Below are 26437 nucleotides of genomic sequence, written 5' to 3' on the forward strand. Positions count from 1 at the left end.
ATCAAGTCGGATTGGACATGATCTATTTTTGCTCTAAGCTCTTATTTATGAACGTAACATTTCATTGCAGAAATCTACTACGTTCAGAGCTAAAGTGTATGAATTTTCGAAATGGACTTCATCCACATTAGCTTTGAACATCGCCTGATTTATAAACGTAAAATGTCATTTTCGAAATTTACTACGTTCAGAGAGCAAGTGAATCAAGTTGAAATGGCATTGATCCACTTTAACTCTGCTTCATATTTTGGTAGAAGTTTATTTTGGAGGAGCATTTGTTTGAATCACCGAAAATTTATTTTTAAAATATTCAACAATTACTTTGACATGATTTGTAAATGCATGTTGTGGTCGTTAAGGGAACCTCGTATCAATGCTAAATGCGTAAAGTTTTATTTCTTTATCAAAAGTAAAAATTCTTAACAAAATCACGCTATTTCGTAGAGAGCGACTCAAAATTTACGAAGTGTCCCGAATAGTCCAAATAGTATGTTTTCGCTTCGTAAAATGCATAGAGGTTTTAATGAGAAAAACATATATGTAGATCCACCTGCTGTCTAACGTGCAAAAAAGAATTATAACTTCATTGATCTTTTTTCTGTTGTAAAGAACAGAATGCAATCAAATTTGATACTTAAGTTGATTTGAGCATTTTTGACCTGTTTCTGACGTGCAAAAAAGAATATCAACATCTTTAAGTATATTTTCCGTTCTAACAGTCAGTATGTAATCAAATTTGGTACTTAAATTAATTAGTGCATTCACTAACCTCTTAGATAACTTTCAGAAAAGAATTATTATCCTTTTATGAATATTTTCTATTCTAACGGTCAAAATGCAGTAAAATGTAGTGCTTAAGTTACGTTGAGCATTCTGAGTTCATTCATACGGTTCAAATTAAAGATTTCTTATCAAAATTTTAAACTTTATGAACATTTCAACATGAATACGACCCCTAATCCAAGTATTATTTGAATACTTTGAATCTTTTCTCCTAGTGCGATAAATTATTGAGGGTGTCACCCCTACACCCCCCCCCCCCCAGTATTCCACTATTAAGATTGCCAATTAACTTTTTACCAAATCCTAACACTCTAATGCACAAACCTGCACTGACCTATACGCAGCTTCGATCCATTCAGAATATTTTTAAAATTCCAAAATGTGTGCATGCGGCTTTTATTCTGACTATCGTTTCATACCTTTTCCCCAATCTATCCTCATCATTTAAAAAGTACTGTTAACTCAGAGCTGAGCAAAAAAAAAAAAATTGCTTTATCTGGAAAATCCAGTTACAATAACAAAATTGTTTAATTTGTTACTACTTGAATGGGGTAAAAAAAACTTTTGTATTTACCGTGAATTTTCAAAAGCTTTATATTTTGATTAAAACTATAATTTCTCCACGGTTGCACAATCCTCGGTAGTAATCTACTTTTCAATTCAATAAAGGAGCAATTACATGGGGAGAAAACTACAACGTTGGTCTTAATCTTACATAAGTCTTCCTTTCTTTTCAAATAAATTCGTTTCGTAAAATCGTTAATGTACCCTTGATTCGATTTATAGTTTCATTCTCAGAAGAAAGCAATTAACTTTATCTTAAAATTGGATTTTTAATATAAGAAAGAATCGACGAGTTGATAACGAATTGTGATTATGGAAAATAAGATAGTTTTCTTTAAGAATATTTAAGAGAAAAATAATGCCCCGTGAAAATGGATTGGAATTAAAGCAATATACTACTCTTAAGGGCACTTTGAGGTACTTTGGTAAATGTCCTTAAGGTTCTTAAAGCAGTGTCTTATTTAAAAGTTTTTATGCACGTGATTTGTAATTACATATTACTTTAAAGAGTGTCAAATGTTCCTGAAAGTATTAAGTTTTATCAAGGGAAAACTAATAGTTTCCTTTTACTTTACTAAGAATATTTGTTAGTGTAATGGATTAATATTGTTTAACGTGCGCTCACCCATTGGGAGTTGAAAACAGAAGTTCAAATCGACTTTTACTTTTCTACAGAAGTGGAGAAAAGTGGGCGAATTCCTCACACTATCTTAACATTGTTGTAATAGCTCAAAGATAACCACGATCTGTTTGATTTTTTCAACATGTCAAGCATCAGACATCCAAAATTTACCACACATAGCACCTGAGCAATTATATTCTTTAAAGTAAAGTTAGCAGATTAAAACTAAAAATTTGCATTTCTCTCAAAATTACCCAACCCAATGGGCAATTATACAATCTACATGTGCCTAAGAGGGAAACGTATGAGCTAATTACAGAACAAATAAATGGCAGACTTTTCTGTAGCCTTTTTATGCGTACGAATTGCCTTTTAACATATTACAAATTATTGGGTTACTAATTGAACGATTTGGGCGCAATATCGCTTTTTTCCATGTTATTGAGGGGAAAATAGGGATTTTTTTTAAAAATATCTTTTAAAGTAAAATCATATGCAAGTTCCTTGTGTCATATACACAGAGATTAATTAATGAAGATATTAAATGGAAGAATAAAAGTTAAAGTAAGACTTTTTCATTGAAAAGTTATTTAGGAAAAAAAAAGAATTTTAATTATCTGTAAAAATACAATCATAGACAAGTTTTTCAGGTCTTCAACAAGATGTAATCTACTTTTTTCGGCCGCAAAGTGCCCGATAAAAGCGGTCGTTTTGTGTACAACAAGAAGCGTTGTAATTAAGCAACATAGGCTTAGCTATGAGTGCGCGAAGCGAGATCGCAAACGTAAACAAGAACTGATGTTGCCAGATTCCAATGTGCTAAAGTTTGAAATTTAATAGGAAACTTTCAAACCATAGAATAAAAGCGCTAAAACGATGTAAAAATTTATTTTAAAGGGGTTTATTTTTTTCATTTTCAAGAAAGTCCCTAAATGGAGGGATTTTTTTTTTTTTTAGAGATTCATAAAAACAATAAAAGGGAGATTTTCAATAAAAATCGGGAGACTGGGAGAAATGTTAAAAATCCGGGAATATCTCGGAAAATTCAAAAGAGTTGGCAGGTATGATTTACTAAGTATTTGTAGGTTTTCACGGAAAAGTGACTGAAGTGAGTTAGCTTATATCATGGCACCCCTTTGAGATGCAGGGTGTATCTCAAAAAAGAGCCAATTATATTTTTCCGAGGTGATATTTTTATTTAAAGCGTCGAACTCATACAAATTTTGCTTCTTTTTCACCCGATGCATAAAATCTGAAAAGAAAAATTAAGGCAGTGAGAAACAAAGTCATGTAAGTGGATGTTTTCAAGTTTTGAGTAAAACGCGTTTAAATGTTCCTATGTAGGCTTTCATTGAATTTATTTTCAAAATCATGTTGTACAGCAACAGCTACCAGGACTTCTAGTACCATCTCTTGCCCCAAAACAGCGGAGAGGTTCACCTACCATGTCCAGATTTTTAATTTTACCACTTACACCCCTTTGCTTCTCACTACCTCAATTGTTTCTCAATGTTATCACAGAATTACATCCCAATTATTTAACCATTTTTAAGTAGTGGATAGAAAGTTAGATTAGTTTTTCTTAAAACAAATTTACTCTTTTATTTTTTAAGTTAAATACTTTTTTTTTTTTGACAATCGTATCATTTATATTGTCTCATTCTACAGTGTGTCAAGAACCATTAGGTATGGAAAATGGTGCAATTTTTGACTTTCAAATTTCGGCATCTTCGTTTCTCAAAGATACTGGTAATCCAGTGAACGCTCGACTAGACAGTAACACTGCTTGGATTCCTGAAAATAATGATAAAGAACCATTTTTGAAAGTGAGTTGTCTTTCTTCTTTTTTCCTTCCGTGTGAGTTGTTTTCTTTCTTTCTTTTCTTTCACTTGAGTTATTTACTTTTTTTTTCCTTTTTTATTCACTTTTCTTTCCTTAGTTTTGAAATTTGCAAGAGTACTTTATAATCAACACAACTTCAATTTAAAGCAGCAAAGTTATTTCAATGTCACTAGTTATTTTCAAAATTTTATAAAATGTGATATTCAAGAAAAATGTCCCACAAAAATGTAATGCTATTATTTAACTATAGAATATCAATATGTAGAATCGAACGGGTTTGCTTTTTAGAATGTTGAAACTCATCTTGACAAACTCGTTTTCGTGAATTGATAGGAATACGGTCTTTTCCGAAATTTTAAAAGTATTTTTTTTTTCTGAAAGAGCATGTTAAGGGCATAGGATTTTACCATTTTTGAAATAACTTGAAAAAGTTTAATGTTTTTTAACAATTATTTTAATTGGTGCGCAGATTCAATTTCATTTTTTACACTTCTGCGCTTGACATCACAAGTAATAAAATGCCATTCACGGATGCCAATAGCACAGAGCGCAATATTTAATGCTTCTTAGTTATCATATCGTGGAAACACAGTAGACAGCTAGTGTAAGCATTCAGGGCGCCAGTTTAGTAGCGCGCCAAAGTTCATCACTTGTGACGCCATAAAGACCACGACTTATTTGAAAAATCAGACATTTAAAAAAATTAATTAAGAATTGAACGTTTTGAAAATAATAGATTTTCCTTGTACCATGTTATTTTTTTATTATTTTTTGCTAATTCTATCAACTTCAGTGACTAAAAGTAGTACTTTTGACTGATGGAAACAAACCCATTCAGAAATCATGTATCCCTTAGCCGATAACTCCTTTATTTTTGTTCAAGAGTATAGGGTTTTTTTTATCAGTGAAATTATATGTAATTAAATCGTATGCTGTCTCACTAAGTACGTTAAAACATCTTCAGAATTTTATATCACTTACGCTATAATAAGAAAAACGAGATCCCGTCATTTTCAGAGTAGTAAAAAATCATCTTTTTAATATTTGAGCAACTTGACCAATTATTTTTTCCATTTAGATAGATCTTCTAATACCTACTAATGTCACCGGCGTAATAACAAGAGGAAGAAATGACGCTAATGAGTGGGTGAAAGTGTACCAAATTTCACACAGCTTGGATGGATTGCACTGGGAAAATGCATTGGAATCTACTAGAAATATTTCGGTAAGAAACTTTTTTATTAAACTGATTTGAAAAAAAAAATGTTTCTATACTATTTAATGTATACTAAGAGAAAAGCATTGCGTAAGTATGTATATATCTTGCTTATCTTTTATAAAGAAGATCTGCAGCAAATATAGCACGGTCGCAATTTGATTGGACCCTGGAGTGCTCTTAAAATTTGAAAACGTTCCAAACCACACTAATTTAAACTTTAGAACATAAAATTAATCTTTCGTGATAGAAAGAATTCCCTTATTGTCTCGTATTATGCATATGCATGTGTTAAATGCAGAAAAACTACCTAGCATAAACTATGATCGAAGTTTGTACGACATTGTCCAAGACAGTTTTCTGCCGTGGGCAGGTAAGCAGTAGTATCTGTAGAAATGAGTTTTCGACTAAACGCAATTTGGATTCAATACTAACAATAGGGGAATTAGACGTTTTTCTTTTAGAAAGCTTGTAAAATAAAGCCAACGTACAATAGATGACAAAAATGCGAGGAAACATAATGATGCAAGGATAGGAAACAAACAATGCAAGGATAGGAAACAAACAATGCAAGGATAGGAAACAAACAATGCAAGGATAGGAAACAAACAATGCAAAGAAATAAAGGAAACGTGAAAAAATTGGCAGTTACTGTCTTTCACTTGCTCACAGCAGTATATATTGATGAACATCCGACCAAAGCGACAATGCTGTGGATTCAGCATTGAAACCTGTTTTTACGCTTAATTTGAATCGAATGTACTTTTTTAATATAGATTCAACATTGTTCAGGACATCAGACTTATCTTTTATATCCAAAAATATATTTACACTTCAATTTTGGAAATAAATATTACATGAATTAAATAGCTTTCTAGCAAACTGTGATGAAGATTCATACTTTTAAACTTGGCACTGCATATCATACATGAAATACACCGCCAGCTCAGTCAATTCCAGCCAAGGACTGCAGTTTCGTGCTTATTAGCACTCATCAGCCCGGCTTAGAAAGTAACTGAGCTGGAGATGGAAAACCTCTTAAGGAAGCCAAGATTGCCAAACAAACTGGTAGCTAATACAGAATTAGCACTGACCAGACGAGTGACCGAAGCAATGGTTCGGTTCAACTCGAAGATTGAAGGCAAGGCAGGTATATTCAGTAAGTTACCGCCCTATAGCCGGGGCTAAGGCTGAAATACATGAAATACAACGCCAGCTCAGTCAATTCCAGCCGAGGACTGGAGTTTCGTGCTATACAGACTGAGCTGACGATGTATTTCATGTATTTCTGCCTTAGTCCTGGCTATAGGGCGGTAACTTACTGAATATACCTGCCTTGCCTTCAATCTTCGAGTTGAAACGAACGATTGCTTCGGTCACTCATCTGGTCAGTGCTAATTCTGTATTAGCTACCAGTTTGTTTGACACTCTTGGCTTCCTTAAGAGGTTTTCAACCTTCAGCTCAGACACTTCTTATGCCGGGCTGATGAGTGCTAATAAGCACGAAACTGCAGTCCTCGGCTGGAATTGACTGAGCTGGCGATGTATTTCATGTATTACTACCTTAGCCCTCGCTATAGGACGGTAACTTACTGAAAATACTGCGTAACATATTTTATTCATTTCGTTTGAAGCTCTTTGGCCCATTTTGCTAAAAAAAAAAAAGTAATTTATTTTCTCTACATAGGGTTTCTATGGAAATGTGGACAATGAATCACCCGTGAGTCATTTATTACCATCTCCCGTATTTGCCCGCTACGTGCGGATAATGCCAACCGACTATGAAAAGAAGATAAGTATGAGAGTGGAAATATTGGGTTGTTACATAGAGAAAGGTATTAACTTGTTGCTCTATTTTTCAAATGATTCAATAACTAATATGTCGGAAAAACTGTGTTATAAAAGTTGCAAATATTTTTCTCTATGCTTACTTTAGATTAGAAGAAAATTACAATTCAAACATGAGCCATCTTTATTTATTTCTTTATTATTTTTTTAGAGTTAAATTAACAAAACTAACAATGGGGTCGTTTCCAAAATTTCAAAAGTTTTGTTTTTTTTTCTGAAAGAGCATGCTTAAAAACATAGGATCTGACCATTTTTTAAATAATTTGTTTAAGTTTAATATTTAAAAAAAATTACTTAAATTGGTGCGCTTTCATTGTTTACGCTTCTGTCGTGTGACGTCACAAATGATAAAATGCCATTTAGTGTTGCCGTTCACGGAGCAAAATATTTAATTCGCATCTTTACTCACGTGTATTGGCAACGCTTTGGTTGATAGCAAGCGTAGAGCGCCATATTTAATTCGCTTCTTGATTATCATAACGTGGAAACGTGGTAGAAAGATGCGCCAAATTGCATCATTTATGACGTCATCAAGACCACGCCTTGTTTCCGAAATTGGGCATTTAAAAAAATTAATTAAAAAATAACTGTTGGGAAAATGAAAGTATTTTCTGGGTCCATGTTATTTTTTTTACTCATTCTATCAATTTCAGTGACTAAAAGTACTACTTTTGACTTAAGGAAACAACCCCATTGTAAAAAAAAGAGATTTGTATGAAGTATAATGGTGGACCAAAAATGTCCGATCCTAATCTCACGATCTTCAGACCTAACATTTTCTGTTTCAGTTAATCCGTTTGCACAATTTTCTGTCATATGTGTGTAATCCGCTAGCAATTATAAGAGATTCATTTCTAACTTTTGCATACACTGTTATCGTTTTTAAATAACATATTGGACACAGTAGTATCATTTTAACCTGTTTTGTGGATTATACAAATACAAATACAAATACAAATACAAATACAAAATTGTAATCCAAGAAATAACAAAATAACTCGTCATGGTCTGACGGGGACGAACTACTTTTTTATCAGAGAGTTTGATCTCCAAATTTCACATGTTCTAATAAATATCTTCCTCAAAGCCAAATTAACGTAAGTAACGTTTTTACTACTTTTTAGAAGAGCGTAAAAACGTTTGTTTACTGTCTACGAAGGTTAGGGCTTGCGCTCCTATAAAACTCGTCAGTAAATATAGTTTGTTTTTCTAAGCAAAATTACATTGTTATGGCTCAATGCCGAATAGGAATCTAATCATACAGTCCGACCAACGATGAGATGGAAAGGCTGACATCCGGTTTACAAGCGGAAATGGACGCATCTATTAGTTTGCAGCTATACCACCTTTTTATAATGAAATTACGGAACTTTAGGTGCTCCAACAATTAAATAATGTCCTCGTGCTAATCATTTATAAATTGTGGTTTGACCAAAGGTAGAGAGTGACGGACTTAAGTACATCCATAGCATCGCGAATTTCATTGTTGGTGACATCAGAGCGTTACTGGATCAATGATTTTGGCAATTACAATATGTAAGGATTCACTTATCCGTGGTTACCGTTCCAACCTATTTCGCATATAATAGGGGCTTTACTGCACTGTCTTTCCAGTGCAAAGATGTTTTGGCTTTCAATGGTTCTTTAATATCAGTGTCATAAAAGAGTTCTTCGGATATTTGCATACAGTAGTTTTTCAGGTATAAAACTGAATGCTTTTCCCTTTTTCGGGATTTACAATGAAACCACAAAACTTGGAGTGCTGGCTTTATTGAAATCATGTTCTAGAATGCTAAGCACTAAATTAGGCTTCTGATTTTAGTGTTGAAATTGTTTAGCAGTCCTCTTGCTCCCATCACCTACAGGATATTTGCTTGAGAATGTACTATGTTTTGTGAAGAAATGTTTACATAAATTTGAAAGAAGAAAATTCAATTAATTTGTGTCTATAAAAGAGGCAAATGTTGTATGTTGCATACTTGACATAAGTCACACAAGAGACGAGAAAACGTCAAACTCGGGGAATAAAAGTCACTGAAGTGAGAGAAGCAAAGAGAATTGAAAGACTAACAGTAACAGTTTAAGAGGAAAATAAGTACGCGATGCGGAATTAAATCTTTGAGTTGAATAAAGCTGGCTTTACCCTGCGCATCCACAAAACTTCCTTGAGGAGGTAAAATGTTACACCAATAAAATGCAAACAATTCATTAGAACATTACATGAAGTATTACTTTGGTTGAAAAGAAGACCACAAGCTTTTCAACAAATGGAGTGTAAAAGAAGTCTCGAAAAAATGGACAGCTACTAATCCTCGGGGCTCTAACTTATGATATATAAACGCTTAGTATCTGGCTAGTAAATGTTACTTGTGGCTACTTGAATATTTAGTGAAGTCTTTGAGATATCAAAGACGTCAATTGAAGACGTTGAATTTGCCATTGAAGGATATATCTTGAATGGCACATTCAACGAATGAAGCCTGGGAAACATCAATCTACAGTGGTTTTTGAATTGAATGACGCCTCGAAAACATCTATGACTACAATAACTCATGAAATTACAGCCACTTGACATACAATGGCTTTTCCAAGACATCACTGTGTGTCAAGGTTGGTTAAAACTGTTGTGAAGTCATCGTAATTGTAAATTACTTTGTTAGTATGTGAAAAGGGGTTGATACAGATTGGCTTGGAAACACTTTGTCATGGACTTTTCATATTCAGAAAGTCCTTTTTATAAAGTTTATTTCAGATAAAGCTCATTCATTTCTAGGTCACTATTTCAGTCGTTCAAATCTAATGTGTTCTAAATTGCTTGCCCGCCAAAACGCTGTTGATGTGATAAATTTATGCAGAAATCTGAAGATCAAGCTATGCAAGGAATACAGCTCGTGAGCTGTATTCTTGCTGAACCCTTAACCCCGTGTGCACAGCTTAGGTATGAGTCGCAGATAAAAAGAATTAATTTTATTTCTAGTCAACAATCCTTTCATTTTTCAGTATGCATGGAGCCTATGGGCCTTGAGAGTGGTCTCCTCTCTAACAGCCGAATAACTGCTTCCAGTTTTAAATCACCAAATACGGTGCCATCAAACTTACAAATGAACAGTAACTCTGCTTGGTCCCCTGCTTCAACAGATAAAGGACAATTCGTACAGGTTGGTCTGTTCTTAAATATAGATTGTCCCAAAAACTGTATACCCTTTTTGAACGTTCATAACTGCCCCAATGCTTGCCGGTTTTGTAAATGTGTTACCTTAAAATAAGGGCTGAAATCCGACTTAACGTTCAATAAAGAAAACTCACCTCAGTGCTACTGGAAAAATGAGAAAATAAGGGAAGTACAAAAAACAATTTATAGAGGAGATTTAACGTGATGTACCAGTAAAACACACAATTATTCGTTTAGTGAATGCCTTTTGGAAAGATGGAACTTTTAAGAATGTCGGTAAAAACCATTTTGGATGATTATGGCCACTCACAGTCGCACACGAGAAAGATAAGTCACCGAATGCTCCCTCAGTCTCCCAGAAAATCTGCTAAGCAGGCGGCTTATTTGAACCACGTCCAACGGATAAGTTTTATTCCTAAGTTTGTACACCCTCTTAATGAAAATGATCAGGACCAGAGTATTGAATTTTGTGAGTAGTACCATTCAAAATTTGTATATATCAACTCCCATATGTTATTTCTAGCTTCTAAAAATCTTCTTTTAAAGCAACAACCGATGTTTAATTGTTGTTTTTACATGACTTATTTCCCTAACTTGAAGATAATTTTTTTCCATTTAGAAAATAACTGTTAGACTTTAAGAGACTTTGCTGACCTTTTTACGATGCCATGAAAAATTAGTAAACCTATGAATTATTCTTGTGCAAACCAAATATTCATACGATAGTTTGTTGCTTTTCTGTGAATCTTTCAAATATATCAAGGACTTTTCAGACACCCTATTTTTCAATGTTCAAAGACCGTGATAAGCTCCAGTAGTACTCGTATTTCTTCCACAGTTATGTTCCTTAACAGTTCCTAGTTATGTTTAAATGACTTTAAACATAACTAGGTTCTTTGTTTAAAACTAATTAGCCATGAAATGAATAATTAAGTGTCTATGAAAATTTTATGTTAGTAACACTTATTACATAAGAGTTCGAAATTCTAGTCAATTCTCTGGTGGCGTTTTGACAAAGTTTGCCAGAAATGCTGAAACTTTTTTTCACTTTTATGCTTACTTTTATAAAAGTACTTTGAATGAACCATAAAATTTATTCCTGAGTAAAGATAACACATGAATTAGACATAACAATTAATGTAAAATTTATGCTGAATTAGTCCTTCAAAACAGTAGCATATTGCTATAGTTATATGTCTATTAGCCTTTATTTCTACGTTTCCAACGAGCTTACGTCCGTTTTTGGAACAAATATATTTACCTCCTATTCATTTCTAAAACTTTGATACATGCTTATTCATGGATATGTTCATTAGTCACGAAAGTTTCATGTGAAATGTCTTTTATTCACATAAATTACTTAAACGAAGTTAGTAATTACTTAAACACAGTTAGTAATGTTATTGAATTTTTTTCATGGAATGCTTCTCGCAAAACGTTTGCTTAATAAAGATTTTGCTTTGAAGAAGTTTCTGAAGCTTCTCTCTCATTTTGCGTGCTAGAATAAATAGTTCCCAACATGTGTTTGATTAGTCTGTTACCCTCAAAAACGGGCAGGTTTTTGGTGATTTTACCAATGTGGTGTAATGGTTTTTGGAATGTTATAATAGAACTAAAGCAGAAATAGTTCTCTATGTCCTGTAAAAAAAATCTTTGCAGTTTAAAAGCACGAAAAAAATCTATAAAGATTTTTGAAATTTATATTATTCAGTTTTATTTATTTATTTATTTATTTTATTTTTTTTTTTTTATTTTTTTTTTTATTTTTATTTTTTTTTTTTTGAAGTCTATACTAATTTGAGCAATAATATTTAAAATATTTTACTTCCCTGAGATTATGAATAGTTTAAATTAAAACATGACGTTTTGTTCAACGTATATTTATTGATACATCTTTTTAAAATATTCCTTATTCTGATAGCATTTTGAATATTTCGTCAATGCCAGTTGATAGTTTTCTGAGAATTTTTCGAGTAAAAGCTATAACAACTCCTGATATCATGTCTTTATCACTGTAGCTCTGATAAATCTTTAATTATACTGTGTTTTAGGTGGATTTTGGTGGACCGAGAAATATTTCAGCTGTCGTAACTAAAGGTCATCCTAATAAAGATCAATGGGTGTCCGCTTACGAGGTAGCTTACAGTAATGACGAGGATCATTGGATCACGGTAGAAGATGAAAAAGGAGATGCCATTGTGAGTAATGATTTCTCGGAAATCTTTAATTTAACATTGGTGCAGAATTTTGGCTACCACTTTCCTAAAAAACTGCTTTATCCAATGGATTAGCAGTTTTTAAGAAATATATTCCATATGATACATATCCCAGCGTGTTTTGAGATCAGATGGAATAGTATATAAATGAAATTTTTGATCCAAAGAACGATGGAGTAAATTTTAGCTCTGTAAAATTTCTGAAAGAACAATTTTGAGTTTTTAAAATGAAAATTACGTTGCTCAGCTTATAAAAGAGGTTGATAATAGTATTGGGCAATTCCACAAAAAAAGTCAATTCTATGTCTCGCACGTGACGGTACATATATTTCATTAAAAACTAATAGTTTTAAGAGGTGATGACGAAATTTTGTGCTTAATGAATCACTCGTAAGTTTGTAATTTATTTAGAAGAAAAAAATGTTAATTAATATTTTTAAGTATAACTTTTAATGAAATATATGAGGAGTCACGTGCGGGACAAAATGATCGTTTCTGCCCTATTGAAGTCTACAGAGAAACAAAAAAAGGTTCAAATTTGAATTCTTACACGAAGCCATGATTACGTAACATTGTTAAAAATAGAGGCAACCTTTGGTAATCTTTCCCCTCTCCTGTATGAAAGGTGTTATGTACACTTATCTCTTTTTTTATGAGGACGAAATGTATTTTTCAGAAGATAATTTCGATTTTGTTTCAACTTACGCACGAAAAAAATTGAAAGCCAGCTCCAAAAAAGAACTGAAAATATAATCTTTACTCTTCATACCTTCAAAAATTATGTTAAATTTCTAAAAGTTTAAAGTTGAACTAGCAGTGTTCTTAAGAGAGTCATTAAACGCATAACTTGAAAAAAAGTTACCATGCATACATCAAGCTTAAAATCTTCAGCAGAAAATTTGATCTCAAAAATACTGCGGATAAAAAAAAGAGAAACAAATAAAAAGAAGGGCGCAAAAAGTATGTCTCTATGAGGCATAACTATTCATTTGCTTCCTAAAAAAAAGGCTATGACAAAATTTCATTTATAAAAAAATAGCACTATTAGTCATTTATTGAAAATAACGGTCTATGGTAAAAGTTTCCAAAAATAATACGGCTAAATTAAATTTTCGAAAAAATGCCACGTAAAAAGTTGGTTTTTCGATCGAAATCATTATATTTGCTTTTAAGGAGTCGTGTATAAATTTATTTTATAAAACCAACTGCAACATAATGTAGTTCTTAAAGAGATTCTCTTTAAAACTATGAAGGTTCAGAATGGAAGGTGTTTTTTTTTAAACTTAAATTTAGTTAAGTGAATTTAGTGTTTTATACAGGTAAATAAAGTGTAGAATGGAACTATGTGAATAAGGGATATGATTTAGAATAAAGGGTAGTTTTAAAGAAAAAGACATTTGTTGTTACAAAATTAAAGAAATGTGTTGTTGTTGCTGTCTTGGTTATAGTTGGGCTTAAGGAGGTCCAGACAGCCTTGGGAACCTCACGTCAGTTGTCCTCATAGAGGTCAGCGTGGGGTTACTCAACTCAGTGATCTGTAGAAGCTTCTTCTGGATGGCAAGGCAGGAAAAGAGGAAATCTGGAATCAGTGAATACTCGGGACAGTTTTTGCAAATCTGATAGGTTCCGTTGTCATCCCTCTAGATTTCCTTCCACTTGTGTGGGGTTTTTCCTGAATCTTCTCAAGGTCCTTACAATAATTCTGCTGATATTTAATTCGCAAATTTGATGTCTTGTCTTGATTGTTTTGTACCTAAACTTAAATGTTGCCACTAAGAATATGTGAGTGGTGACATCAGGGATCGGTTGCAAAAAAAAGTAAATAGCTGTTGTGGAATAACGGGCAGAAATCCAACCTATTCGGGACTCTATCAACCTTTTTGCCATGGATATTCTTTTTTTTTAAAAATGTTTGTGGAAAGTTGATGGTCCTTATTACTAATTACACTGCTCGGCAAAAGCAAACCTCTCAAAATGCTTCTAACACCATTTTTGCTGATTCTTCTGTAGACCCCCAAATATGAGTACACAGTAAAATAAAATGTGTAAGGTTACGAGTAATGAGGGGTGTAATGTAACACGAATTCTGAAGTATGTAGCATCATTGTTTTAAAAACTCAAATTGCCGGAGGAACCTTGCACTATGATTTCAGTAGAATTCAAAGCGCATGAGTAAAGATTAGATTCTGTGCAGAGCACATAAACTCTTATTAGTGAAACAAAAAACGTCCTTGGTGGCAGAGCAGTAAAAGCTCTTGCTTTGCGACCTGTTTGAGATTCGCGTTGTGGGTTCGGACACCACTTAGGTCATTTCCTCTCTTAGTGAAAAAAAAATGTCTTGTTTGTATATTAAAAAAATAATAAATGGTGCATATTGATTGGTTAAAAAGCATGAACTTGATAAATCGTTCAAGAAAGTCGGATGAAAACTTATTTTTTGCTAATGTGTAACATTTCAAGCAATTTCTCTGTAGGCATACAGAAAATTCTGGTGTAACCTTACGCAGAAAGGAGTGAGACATATCGCTGTAGTTACATTACCATGGTGTAACCTTTCACAAGAGATGTGTAACTTTTCACCATTTATATCAGTTGTTACTCCATAGCAGTGGAGGAAACTTAGCTGCCACCGATTTTATGGAGTTAAGTTACACAACATTTTTTACAGTGTATCTTTTTACCCAATCACCCACATCATTTTGGAGATAACGCCTTCAACTTCTTCCAGATTTCGTCATTTCCATTGCCATCATTGTGATGTGGAGTATAAGGGGGCATTATATTGCCCATTAACATTCTTCTGAAGGGCTAAATATGTTAAAAGAAGTCGGAAACATGAACATCTGTAGCAATAAGGAATGCTTAGGTTGATATTCCTCGCTAAATATTTTTAAAGTCATCAAAAATAATATTTTTTAAAAATTTCTTTTTATATTTAAAGGACATACACATCTGTTATTTTTTCACTTACTTGTTTTTAAAACTTATTTTTAGGAGTTTACCGGTAATATCGATAGCAGTTCTCCCATTGTCAACGTTTTACCTCATACAATAGAAGCACAGTACATCAGAATAATTCCAAAGAAATGGGAAAATCAGATAGCATTACAGGCTGAAATTCTAGGGTGCTATCATCCTTACGGTAAGAGAAAAACATTTTAATATTTAACTGAATATTATTTTGTAAATTTCTGTAACTAACACGTTTGGTATATTCATTCCAAAAGCTGGGTGAAACACTTTTATTACAACGACTTACAAATGAAAAATAAAAAAAAATTCCACTACTTATATGGCTGCGCGAGCATAGACTTATGATAAATTAGGATCAACAAATTTAACTTTTTGGTACACGTTCGATAAAAACTGAAACTCCAATAATCCGTCATGCTGACATTTAATTCATAAAAAAGCAGCTATAAATGTAGGTCTTCCAATTTAAACTCACGTGGCTTTTTTTTTTCTTTTTTTTTTAAGGAGCACCGGTAAAAATGGATATGAAAAGCAAGGCAAAACTGAACAGGCAATACCTAAAGAGACAATTCCTTAAATTCGGGATTCCTGAAAAGATGAGTTTCTAAAACGTGCAGTTCTTAAAAAGAGGCAACCTTTAAAAAAAATTATGGAGAAATTTAGTCCTTAATAAAGTGTAACTGACTTACTAAGGGTGATTAATAAGTAAGGTCACCAATAGTGTAAAATAAGTTTCCGACAAGGTAAAATAACAACAGATATATCAGAATGAAGAAAGTTGATTACTCTTGCATATTTTAAACTCATTTCTCAACATATTAAGGGAGCGATTGTAATTTATTTTTAAGCTTTATTACGCATATCTTTAGTGTATATCATCTCGAGATGGAGATTCTTTATTCAGTTGCTACTCAGTTGACGCGTGGGTCCTGGGACAAAGACTCTTATAGGCCAGAAAATGTCGTTTTTTTTTAATGACTGAGTTTCCTCAGCTGAATTCTGATCCTAATTTCCATGAGTATATAATCTTAATTCATTGAAGGCAGGATTCTAAATCAGAGTTCTGATGTGTTGTTGCAATTAATAAGAAAAAGACCCTTTATTTCATAATAAGTCGCAGTATCAAATATATTATTTCTCAAAGATGTTTTTGTGGGTACGTCATAACTTCCTCAATATTTCATTAAACTTAAGAAGTAAGACATCATGTTAAAGATTTTATTCACCGCTATCAGTGAAAAATAAACAAGACACATTTTTGATGTTATACAAAAAATTACTTTAAAACTGTTTTTTCGATGCCTTCTGCCGAGAGCGCATGCTGCGCACGTTTCTACTAGTAACATAAATTTTAAAAATGTATTACTTTATGTGCTTCATTCAATCCAAAATGTTTTTGCAATATCTTTTTCTTCAACAGAACCTATATTGGAACCTGAAGAAGTGTTTCCTGTTGCAGCGATTCCAACAGAACCAATGATGGGTGAGATTAGTTACGATTCTTAATGAGCGAACAACAAGGGCGGACTGCCCCTAAACTTTTAATGTGGAAAAAAAAAATTCATGCCGGCCCCATCCAAAAACGTTTGGCTGTAGTTTTCCAAACCTAAAAAGTTTCTAGTGTGTTTTTTCAAAAAAAAAAAAAAAAAGGTTCCTCCCAGCAGCCCTCACCTCTCTCCCCCCGCTGAAATACCTAGAATTTTTTTTTTTTTTTTTTTTTCAGAAATCCTTATTTAACTTTTCATTTCAAGCAAACTAGTGGGCAGATTGATTTAAACTAAGCATACAGCAAACGCCCATAATATACAGATGATATTTCAAAGATCTAATTTTCTCAAAAATATTTGCAAGCTTAAATTGCTCTACGCAATAAAAAAACCACTCTGAAAACTGTGTGACTTCTTTGAAAATCCGCATTTAAGAGTATTTCGTTTATGTAAATGTGAATAAAAATCTTATTTAAAACAAAACGTAATACATTTGAGGCAGTGAGAAGCAAAGGGGTGTAAGCAGACATTTTCAAGTTTTGAGTAAAATTCGTATAAAGATTACCTCTTAGGTAGGCTTTCATTGATTTTTTTCTAAATCATGCTGTACAGCGGCACCTAACAGGGCTGCTGGTACTATCTCTTGCCCCAAGACAGAGGAGGGGTCCACCTACCATTTGTACTGGTTATCTCCGAATTTTCAAATTTTCCTCTTGCATCCCTTGCTTCTCACTACCTCATATGGCCATGAGCGGTACTATTTACCCTTCAGAAAAAACTTTTTTTTTTTTAAAGTCTTTTCTTAAAATTGTATTGTACGTATTCAAACTAATGAAAATTTTCATTTAAACCAAACGTAATATATCCGTTCAGAATGAATACATCACAGATCATGAGACAGTGAGAACTGATCGGAAATATCGGATAAGCCCGAATTAATCTACAAAAAAAAAAAAAAAAAAAGAATTTCGCCCGAAAAAGTCGCCATTTGTCTCAGTGAGAAAACTGATTTTCAAAGGTATCTCTCAAAATGTTATCTAGTGAGTGAAATTTATTTGTCAGGTTCTAAGAACTAAAGTGAAAATCATGGGATATACACTTGGGGTGGGGGGATTGCGGTCTCCTCCCAAGGCCCTTGGTTTTAACGTAGATTTATATTGCCAATAATTTTAATACGGTAGTTTATATGCATGTAAAGATGGTTATGACCAAACTCCCCCCCCCCCTCTCCACAGAAAGCAAGTTCTGGCAGCGCTTGTGCTTTATGGTATATGTGTAGCCTATGCTACATATTATTAACTTGCCTTTAATAATAATATTCCACTGACACAACGTTTTAAAGTAAGAACAATTTATTTATCAGCTTCCAAGATTTAAAGTGAAAACGAAGAAATGTATTGGGAAAAGCAATAAGATGTGCGTATTCTTTTTCGTAAGTAAATATGTTCAACTAGAGTTTAACCTAAGAAGATGTTCAACAAAATGAAACTCAACCGCTTAAACCAAAAATATAACTATTTATATTTCTATTGTACGAGTTTACATGCTTGCTGAAAATAAATAATAATCGAGTAACGAAAGAAAGCACAACACAGAAATGGTCCGACTTAAACCTTTTTAATGACATAAATTAAACGAAATTAATGAAAACGAAATAATATTTGAAAAAAGTTACTCAGGAGTAATAAACTAAAAATGACAAAATTAATATTACACTTCAAGAATCAGTGAAAATGTTTTCATACAAGGCCCTAATTTCGTCAAACTGAAAAATCTAATAATAACTTTGTAAATTTCAAATTAGTGCTAAATCTTATCATTTTATCCGGAAAAACTTTATCCGAAATTTGAAAGTATGCTATTTAACGAATTTAAACATTGCATTTATCAATTTGACACTGAATAATAACATTAAAATTGAAAAGTATATGATAAGATTTTTAAAAATGTACTTTTCGTACTAGTTGCAATATGGTAGTGCTACTAATAAATTAAAAACTAAGTTCCTGGGAATACTGCATTTCAGATTCGGAAATTTTAGATTTGCTTTTAAGATTGTAACATTAAAAATATAAGTAAAAATAGATACATTATTTATGGGCAAAAACACTTAAAGCAATCACACTTATCAATCTAGCTAAGAAAGAAAAATCTATAAACAAGCATTACAAATCAGTTAACAGGAAAAAAAACTTCAAAAATAAAGATTATTTGATGAATATATACTTAAAATATGGTTAAAGAACCTATTTTGTTCTTCTTCTATAACTTAGTGTATCCCTTTAAAAGATAGGGAAACAAAATTTTACAGTATTTAAGACATAATAATTACTTAAATTTTTCAACATTCCTTTTTAATTTTATCAAAACATTTCTTTCAAAGCATGTAACTTATATTTTTTTCCTTAAAAGTAATAGATGATGAATATCCGTTAAAGACTACTTGGTACTAAAGATAAAAATAAAAGAAATCGGGAGAAAAAAATACATTTCTACAACATTAATCTTTTATACAAAAAAGTCTACTTTGTTGAGCAACAGCATCAATGGTATTCTCTGAATCTATTTGATTTAAAATGTCCTTCTCTACAGACATCAACATGAGAGCTTCTAAATTTTCTTGAGAAAGGGTTAAACAAAAAATCATGAGTGTAAAAAAGAAATGAATTAAGTTCAGGAGGGCCATGCACATCCTCATATCTTGGACAAGCATACGAATTGTACTCAGGGCAGGTTCTGGATACCGGAACAAACCCTTCTCTCTCTTCTTTTTTTTTCTTCAAGTTTAAACTGCACAAGTTTTTTATTAAATCCTAAATTTCATACCAAAAAAAAAGGGGGGGGGAGAAAAATGTTCTGCTGTCTTTGAGAAGTACATTAATAATCTTAGTTTATTATCTCCCTTCAAAAATTAATTACTCTTGAAAAAAAAAACATAAAAAATGTGTGTAACAATAATTGGATAAAATTGGTACAGTATTTAGGCTTTAAATTAAAATTAAGTACAGTAAAACCTGTAGAGTTGATCACCCTTGTAAGTTGACCACCCCTGTCTATGTTGACCTCTTTTGTCAGGAACGGAATTAGTCCTATCTTATATAATGAAGGAAAACTTCTGTAACTTGACCACCTGTCTATCTTGACCACTAATGTACGCCAAATTTGGTTTGGAGCATTGTAAAAAAAACCTTTGTAAGTTTATCACTTGGTTTTTTTTTTTTTTTTTTTTTTTTACTTTCTTCAGTAAATTATTTTATTTTATTATTTATTAATTTATTATTATTGTATTATTATTTGATAGCTTTCTAAGAATGTTTTTAATGCTTTGATGACGGACTAGCAATTTACTAACTAAACAGCAGCATAAAGCTTATGCTGCTCTTTATTCTCCAAACTTGTTTTTCATTTGTTGTTCTATTTGAGATGGTTTTTTGTACTTTGTTCAATAAAAATAGGTGTCAGTAGAAAAGTACAAAGTGTTTTCTTTCAGTTGCAATAGGTTGTGGCAATTCTGGAATTGCGCTAAGACCCGTATCTGTACATTTTGGGCCCTCTGCAACAAAATGGGTAGGCCATCTCCCTAGTGGCCCAGTGTCGATTTGTAAAGTTAATAAGTCTCAATGTTAGTTTTTTCCTTCAATTTCTAGGGCCGTCAGCCCCCTTGAGGAAGTGAGCCCCCCCCCCCCCGCACTGCGGGTACGCAGATATGGGCTTGCTAAAGAGCCCTTCTGGCTTATTTCGAGTGTAAGGGATTAAGATATAGGACATTTTAATTTTGCCTTTATGAACTGAGAGAGTCGAGCTTGTTGCTCTTTGGGCAGTAAGTGTTACATAAAAAGGCTTCAAAAAGAAAGTTTTGAACTTGAAATTAATAAAAAGTATAAAATATTAAAATGAATTCAAAAAGGAGAAAGCCAGAGAAAATTAGCTGGCACATATGGAATTTCTAAAACTACGGAGTCTAATATAGTTTAAAACAAGGAAAAAAAATAAAACTATTTGAATAGTATTTTTAATTATGGTTTCATTTTCAATAATGTTAAACAATGAAAGTTAGTTGAACAGAAAAAGTAATAAGGGTGAATTCCTCGAAAAATGAATACACGGTGCGAGAAATGACAAAAAATATTTCAAAAAATCATTACTGCCCTTTATAAGTTGACCACCAAAGTACTGCACCGCGAGTGGTCAACTTACACAGGTTTCACTGTATGCAAAAAATACCTAATATCGATTTTACGTTCCTCTAAAATTTGCTTTTTTCAAGGAAAAAGGTAAGGGGGCGACGGATAAAAAAAATGTTGGAAATCACTGTTTTAAATATTTATACTGTTTGTACTTTTATAAATTTTATCTTTGCTAAACGAAAATAGATGAATTGGACGGTGTTATACAAAAATGAGTTATCCAGCAAAAATTTTCAAAAAAATAATGAGTTATTCACATAGGCTGGCATATAAACTGATACACTACGGGGATACAAAGACGATTTCTATTAATATGCCATCTATGAAGTTCAGTTTAGAACTCAATTTACTCAAAAGTACTGCTTGGTGGGTTGACCCATTTTTGTGTAACACCGTCAATTTGTTATAATTATAATTGACAGTTCAAGTTCTTATTATTTAAAGTGCTGATGACAAAAAAAATTAAAAAACACATGATGATTAAAAATATTAAACTTATCTAAAAAAAATTCTTTTCACCCTTGAATTTAAAACACATGCAATCCCATTGAGCAGTCAACACGGTGTATAACAAATGACTCGTTTTTTTCCTCGGAGACAAAATTGTGGAGTTCTCAAAATTATCTAATTGGTTGAGAAAGTCGTGGATCTATCTATTGCCACTATACTATTGCAAAGTGCTGGGAAACAAAAGAGAAAAAAAAAAAAAGCTTTTTAGCAGACGTTTTGCTCCTATTCATTCTATTCTTAGTATGGCGCCTTTCTCTTATTTCATTTGAAAAAGGTTCAATGTAATCTTTTCCCAGACAGTCTTAGATCGTCTCAGATGGCCACAAAAAGAGATCCCCACCCCCAATAAAACTCCTTACCAGAATTCCTGGAAACATCAATCCCGAACAGATACGAGAGACACCCATGGACCCTGAAGGCTTCGCTTCGGACGAAGACCACCCAACAAAGACATTGTTTCGTTTTCCCTACGTAACAAGATACGGTAATAGTTAGGTAAGAACAGAGTAACGTCCTGAGAGTGACCGTTGGAAAAGGAGCGGCTGTCCTCCTATCCCTGCGCCCCCCCCCACCCAAAAAAGAGCAGTTCTGGCTGCAGCCCTCGACACAAGAACGGCCGGCCTAGCTAAAAACTTTTTTTTTAAATAAAATTGAGGAAAACGGCACGTACACATTGAATGCACAGAAAACGGCCCGAGTTAAGGACGGCCCATGTGGAATTTTCCACATCTCACACGTGGCCAGTCCGCCCCTGGCGAACAATTGATGACTGAAACTTCAAAACCTTCGTCATTCGTACATTTAAAAATGCTATTTTGCTTATTTTACAAAACATTAAACTGCATGAATAATTTTAGAATTTTTTATCACTCTTTAAGTAAATTGCGTATAATTTAGAGAGCTTTTAAAATATTGTTATTAACTATATCTAGGGTAAGTGCTATCTTTATATATCTAAGACATCCGTAAAATGTGTTACTTCTCTTGAAAATAATTTTGTACGTAGTTAAAATTGTTACATTATTTATATTATTTTTTATACATTTAAAATTATTATATTATTTTTTATTTATTTAAAATTATTTATATTATTCATTATTTTAAAATAAATGGAACAATGAATGAGCCTAAGAATTTTCCTTGCTTAAGAAATGCTTAGAAGGCATTTTCCATGTTGTTGGTTTTATTACAGATTGATTTCTTATGTCTTATAATTCGTAAAATTAATAAATAAAAATAACACCTTCTAGGATCTCAAAAAAAAACCCATTTGTTTAGTTGCAAATGCTTTTTACAGCATATGGTAACCTACGAAAAATAATCACAACGTTAAAGTGGTTGCGTTAGCTGCATCATTATGTCATCAGATTAATTTTGAACTCATTCATAAATTTATTTTAAAACAATAGAATTTCTTTGAGCTTATTTTCCGTTATAGTATAGCAAAAAAACTAAGGAAACAAAAAATGGGTGGACTGAGATATACGACGAACTGAACCAGAAAAAATGTGGATATTTTTACACGTTTCAATTCACGTACTCAAAAGCAATTTCATCCGTTATATCCGATACATTCACAAAAATCTTTCAGCTGGTTGCACAAGAAAAGATTCAGAGATATCTCAAGAAATCAGTTATTGCCTGACTCTTTCAATAAAATGAGGAGATAAGTTTCCTTAATAGAAATTCTTTTATGGATGTCGCTAGCATTGTCAATTTTAATTGATTCTTTTCCAATGCATATTTATCATCCTAACAATCTTTCAAGTAATCAAACATATTATGTGTGTTTCTTTACCTTTTTTGTTGTTACTTAAACATTATATTAATAATTTAACCTACCCCTATTTTCAGTGCAAATATAAGATTAGGAGAATGATACTTAAAGTATTCGAATTATAATGTGCCATAGAAAGACGAAAAACCACATTTTATTCATCGTCTTTATCCAATTTTAAGCTTATTTTTCACACAAATCTCCTGATTTGAAGGTAAGAAATACTCGTGCACTTTTTTCATGCCGATTGAAAGGTCTTTTTTAAGAGTAACTTTATTTCAACTTTCTAATTTGATTATAACACCCATAATTAGCGCTTAAAGAATTTTTATTTAAAAAAAAAACAAGATTTCCTGTTTGTTGGCTGCAATTTTGGGTTTCTTTAGTTTTTTTTTGGGGGGGGGGGTGCGTTTTTGAAAGGAAGTAGTTTTCTGGGTTTTCTGTTTATCTCATATTTTTCCCCATCTCTCTCTCTCTCTCTCTCTATATATATATATATATATATATATATATATATATATATATATATCTTTCTCCTCGCCTCGCCTTTCTCTCACACACACATATGAGAGTTGAAAAGGCATGTAGCAAAAGCTGCTTTTGTGTGATGCCTTTTAAGTCATAAGCTCAATTATTTTGCACTGAGAAAGAAGTCCCTTGTAACCCCGAAATACGAGCGCCCAAAGTAGAATCCTGCTGTAAAGTTCGTATGGTTTCTAAGTACTTTATGATGCATAACTTTGATTATGATACAGAATTTGTCAGACATATTCCAAGGAAAACAAATGGAAAGTGCTGTAAAATGTTATTCATGTTCATTAATTAGAGTGAAAAAATAAGAAAACAAATAATAAATCGCATTTCTTTTTCAAAACATACGTTGAATAATTTAAAATGGTTACCCAGTCCTATATCAACTAAAAATAATGATCACGTATCCCGCAATGCAGATGGCAAAATAGCAACGTAGTAAATTTCCAATCGAGTAGTCTGTCTCTTTAAAAATAAAGTGCGAAAACTTTCGCTAGCTCGCTTTTAATATTTGATGGATCAGCCTGCTGACAATGACACTAATGATATCCAGAATGTGTCAAAGCATCACCAGTTAAGAACAATATTATTGATGAGCGGAAGGGAGTTGAAGGTCACAGGCCAAGATAGCTGCCGTAAACATTACTTGTCGATCACATTGTTAATTTATCAGCTAACTGCTGACGCATTAAAAGCATTTCTTCAGAAATTAAAGCTCCCAAGGATGGATCAATTTCCTCCCTAAGCAAGAGTGGCTTGTTGTGAAATCAAAGTATGCTCTCTCAGATTAATAGCAACAATGAAGTATAGTAAGAAGTTTAAAGATAAAGGTTGACTTTAACCAGACTGAATTTAAGAGGTTAACTAAATTCTAAGCATAAATGAATTTTAAAAGCTTTATGGTTAAAACTATGCTATGGGTGGAGACATTGTTTATTGTATTTCGGTCGCACGAAAAGTTATTTTGGAATGTAATAAAAGGGGAAAATACTCTTTTCAGAAGACTTAACAGTGGTTTGTAAAATCATGTTTTAGGGAAAAAAGTTTGAAACTAAATACCACAAAAATGTATGAACGTTTCGTCCACCACAAATTAGAAAATATTTAGGGTATTCTTTATTCATTCATTTACTTAAAAATAAATTATTTTGATGTTATGCTAAAAGTTGACAAAAACAATATTTGTAAAAGTACCGGTAAAATTTTAATAGATGAGAAGATATTTGTACCGTAAGACTTCATAAAAAATAAATTGACTTGTTTATGCATAATTTTGTGATCAGAGATCAGAACGTTTACTTTAAATCAATATTGTTTCCTTTCAGTAACTTACTCTCTCTCTCAGCGAAAGCATGATTACAAGTTTAGATCATTAGTTACTTACATACATATTACTTACGCATCTGTACTTCGCGATAGCGTAGTCAAAAAATTTTAAATACTTCAATTGATTTCATTATTCGCGCTTTCAAGTTTTAAACTTTTCAGTACTGAAAACCTCTGTGGTTACGCTCATATTTTTCTTTTACTATAAAGATACAACTAAAGGATTTTTTTTATATTTTTAATTATATGCGTATCTTGCGAGGATGTCACAAGAAAGAAAAACGTGTAAGGATTTTATGAAACAAGAAACATCAAAGATGAAAATTCAAAAAATTAAATATTAATAATAATTCAATTAACTAACAAATATACATAATAAAATTAATGTACATTTGTTAGTTAATTGAATTAAATTTTTTCATGCTAAGTTCAGGCCTATGAAACTAAACACAGTTCTTGTGCACATAAATATCTGTTATCATCTTACAACATTGAGCAGGAAACTTTTTGAATTAATATTTCAAACACCTTTTTCAGAAAAGCAGACTAACTTAGACCTAATTCATCCAGGCTTTATTAAGGATGTCCAAAGTCATGCCGATTCAATTCAATTAGTAAGGGAAAACAGGTACATTTGATACACACTTTACATTTTGATTGATACATTTATGGGTCAAATGTTAGGCATCAAAATAAAATTCCATTTACGATTCATATTTTCCTATCAATTAAGGACTTCAACTTTTATCATATTTTTTATTCTCATATAAAAAAAAGTATTTGAAAGAAGATTTTCCGAAAAGTATCAACTACTATACTCATTGTGGATCAAGTTGATACTCCAATCAAAAAGGCTGTTGCGCTGATATAATAACCAATCAAATGGCTTTTAAATGTCTTTCAATTGTAATCCCGGTAAGATAATACGGGAAAATTAAACTGGCATTTAATACTAGCGTAAGTATTGCAATCGTCTACGCAATGAGTTTATCCAAACATCAGGCACTTTCATCTTCTAATGTGAATTTGTAGGGAGGTTCTTTATCTATTTCAGAATTAATTATAGTAGATTTTGAGATAGTTAATAATACACAATCTACTCTATTTCCAGTCTATCATTTATTATGTGATGATTTTTGGCTTACTGCAAATTTATGATATGCTGAAAGTATTCAACCATATTAAATACGGTTGAATACTGCCAGCATATACTATAAGTTTCACGCATTCAAAGGCTGGGATATATCTGAAATTTGGAAGAAGTAAGCTAGAAGAAATCTTTTTATGACTTACGTTCTTTTCAATGTCAATACCTCAGTTGCATCGTTTAACAACTATAGATTAACATCTAATAATTTTCTAGAAGTTCTTCCAGAGTTATTC

The 26437-nt window shown here is 32.3% G+C and overlaps 1 protein-coding gene across 1 annotated transcript in view; it reads left to right on the forward strand.

Annotated features, from left to right (window-relative positions):
* LOC129223130 (uncharacterized) overlaps nt 1-26437 on the forward strand; it is a 408522-nt gene that overhangs the window by 281003 nt on the left and 101082 nt on the right. Inside the window, exons 53-59 of the mRNA XM_054857696.1 lie at nt 3638-3795; nt 4890-5036; nt 6715-6862; nt 9876-10033; nt 12099-12245; nt 15258-15405; nt 16657-16719. Of these exons, the coding sequence (XP_054713671.1) occupies nt 3638-3795; nt 4890-5036; nt 6715-6862; nt 9876-10033; nt 12099-12245; nt 15258-15405; nt 16657-16719 (969 nt within the window). The remainder of the gene's footprint in view (nt 1-3637; nt 3796-4889; nt 5037-6714; nt 6863-9875; nt 10034-12098; nt 12246-15257; nt 15406-16656; nt 16720-26437) is intronic.

The sequence above is a fragment of the Uloborus diversus genome, chromosome 5 (assembly GCF_026930045.1).
Source record: "Uloborus diversus isolate 005 chromosome 5, Udiv.v.3.1, whole genome shotgun sequence".
Taxonomy (NCBI): domain Eukaryota; kingdom Metazoa; phylum Arthropoda; class Arachnida; order Araneae; family Uloboridae; genus Uloborus; species Uloborus diversus.